General features: G+C 43.2%; 1 protein-coding gene across 2 annotated transcripts in view; it reads right to left on the minus strand.

The window, feature by feature from the left end:
- The window catches only part of LOC102194527 (uncharacterized), a 10,994-nt gene that overhangs the window by 1,280 nt on the left and 7,395 nt on the right, over positions 1-2,319 (minus strand). For both annotated transcript variants that reach the window (XR_001290170.1, XM_005754451.2), the window contains exon 3: positions 250-311. Coding sequence is in view for 1 of the 2 variants with exons in the window: in XM_005754451.2 (XP_005754508.1) it covers positions 250-311 (62 nt within the window). In the remaining variant the exon portion in view is untranslated. The remainder of the gene's footprint in view (positions 1-249; positions 312-2,319) is intronic.

A 2,319-nucleotide genomic window follows, 5' to 3' on the forward strand; every position in this document is an offset into this window, starting at 1 on the left:
CACACACACACACACACACACACACACACACACACACACACCCACACCCCCAGGGATTGAACCACCAGCCTTCTGATTGGCAGATGACCTGTGCACACCTGAGCCTTTGTGTGCTGCAGGTGCTATTTGCATTCAGTTTCCAGGAACTGGTGAGAACAAACACAGCATGTTTGCTAACAGACACATGATGACATCGGCCCTGGAGACAGAGCTGCTAATGATAGAGTTTCTCAGTGAAACGTCACCAACCTGTCTGTTGTTGCTTATTTGTATTTCACTATATTGGACCTCTTCCTGTGTGCCTGCGGAGCCTGCAAAACATACAAAGCTGAAGTTAAATTTAAACTGACACACTTTAAAAGCACAAACTGACAAGAAAAAGTGAAAGAACAGAAAATAATCAGGTCATGGACGCATGGAGGCAATAAAATGCTTCTGATGATTTATGATCCAGAGGAGAAAAAAGAGGAAGCAGGAATAAACTGTCAAAAATCGCACCGTAGCAAAGCTGGAAACCAGGACAGCAAAGATTTGCTGGAAAATGGGGAAAACTGTGGGAAGTCCATCCTGTTACAAAGTAAACCACACCAGACACACCTCTGCTGGCTTTTCTGACCATCACAGCTCTCTTTACAATCCTGTGGCGTCTTTAGTTTAGAAATCTCTATGAGAGGACAGCTGCTGCTGCCTGGAGCTATAGATTTGAACTGAATGCTAGAAAATGAAAGCACATGGAAACAATAACACACAAAGACTCTGTGAGGTTTGTACCAGTCAGCACAAACTGCTAAATACAACTTTCTTGATAAAAACTGAAGTTGAACGAGCAGAGAAAGGTGTTCATGTGTATATAAAACGAGTCTCAGTGAAACCAGAAGGAATCCACAGAGATTCATGTTCATGGGAAACAAATGTCTCCATAGTAACTGTTTGCATCACATCCTCCGTCAGGCAGGTGACGCTGGTGGTCATAGAAACACTTCAGGTGCTTGGCTGCACAAAGGAAAGATACACAACCCTTACATGACCTTCAGACGCACAAACATACCTGTGCTGTGTGCTCGGCTGACTCTAGATGAGCGTTTGACTCTTGCAAACGCTGAGCGAGCACAGACACGTCGAGGCCTGAAGCAAACTCTAAAACTCCCACAGCCGTCGCAAACACAAAGAACAGGAGTAGTTATGACGTTCATAAAAGAAGAAGTTCTAAGTTCCCCTCTGCTTTTAATTAAACAAGCTTCCTCTTATAATTACCTATAATACAGCAGCAACGCTGAACCGATGCTAACACTAATCAACAGCGTGCGTACATTTTAAGCAAAGTGTTAAATTCACGAGTTAAAAAGGTAAAAATAAGTATCTATACTTCTGTACCCAGTGTGCATGTGCAGGCTGTTTCTAAAAGCAGCATGATGTGAGGTTACTGACTCAGCAGCCAGTTGACACCTGATAACGAGCAGAGGGTTAAAATCTCACAGTCCTTCTAACTTCATCTCCAGACTTCCTGTCTGCTATCGAGTCTTACTTCCCCTCCTGCTCCTCTTCTGGGTTTGCTTCACCAGCTCTGTGCAGGCTTCAGGTATGAACTTTGACTCTCGGGCATCAGTGGAGTGTGACCCTGCAGCGCTGCAAACCTTATAGAAGAGAAAGTGTTGAACCTCTGAGGAGCCACAGCTTTGCTCTTTATGTGCCCACCACTGAGTTGAGCTACATCAAAGCTCTCAAAGATTATTTGCAATCTACTCTGATTAATCACACAACCAGATCAAATCACCTGGTGGAGTTAATGCTGTACTACTGTCACCAAGGTGCTGCTTAGCAACCACCATTAAACAGCAGGAGGGAGGAAGAACTGCAAACCAACATGACAGGGTGAACCTGGTGTTCAGTATTACTGAAGCATCTGAGGTAAATCACCTCAGTAAGAGATGATGAGGCCACTGCCTGATGATCAGTCAGGTCTCCAGAAAACAGAAGAGTCCTTGGAGCTTGGTGTGGACAGTAGGAGGGTCTAAAGTTTCCCACTAGTGTCAAATCTCTGTTTTATTTTCTCCTGAAACAGGATCTTATATCAAACGTTCATGTTTGAGCTCTTTATTTTTATTCTTGACTCATTCTCAGCACCATCATGAATCCATCAGATTCTCCTGTGTTTTCATGATCAAGGCGTCTTTCCTGGTTTCAGATATAAGAAACTTTATAAAAATAATAGTAGAGCCTGAAATATGAGGCTGATATGTTTGCTGGTATTAACGGTTTGCTGATAAAGCTGCAGACAGTATCTGTATCAGCATTATAACAGCAAATGAACTAAAAAGT

The sequence above is a fragment of the Pundamilia nyererei genome, unplaced genomic scaffold (genome assembly GCF_000239375.1).
Source record: "Pundamilia nyererei isolate P.nyererei 1_Seehausen unplaced genomic scaffold, PunNye1.0 scaffold00568, whole genome shotgun sequence".
Classification (NCBI taxonomy): Eukaryota; Metazoa; Chordata; class Actinopteri; order Cichliformes; family Cichlidae; genus Pundamilia; species Pundamilia nyererei.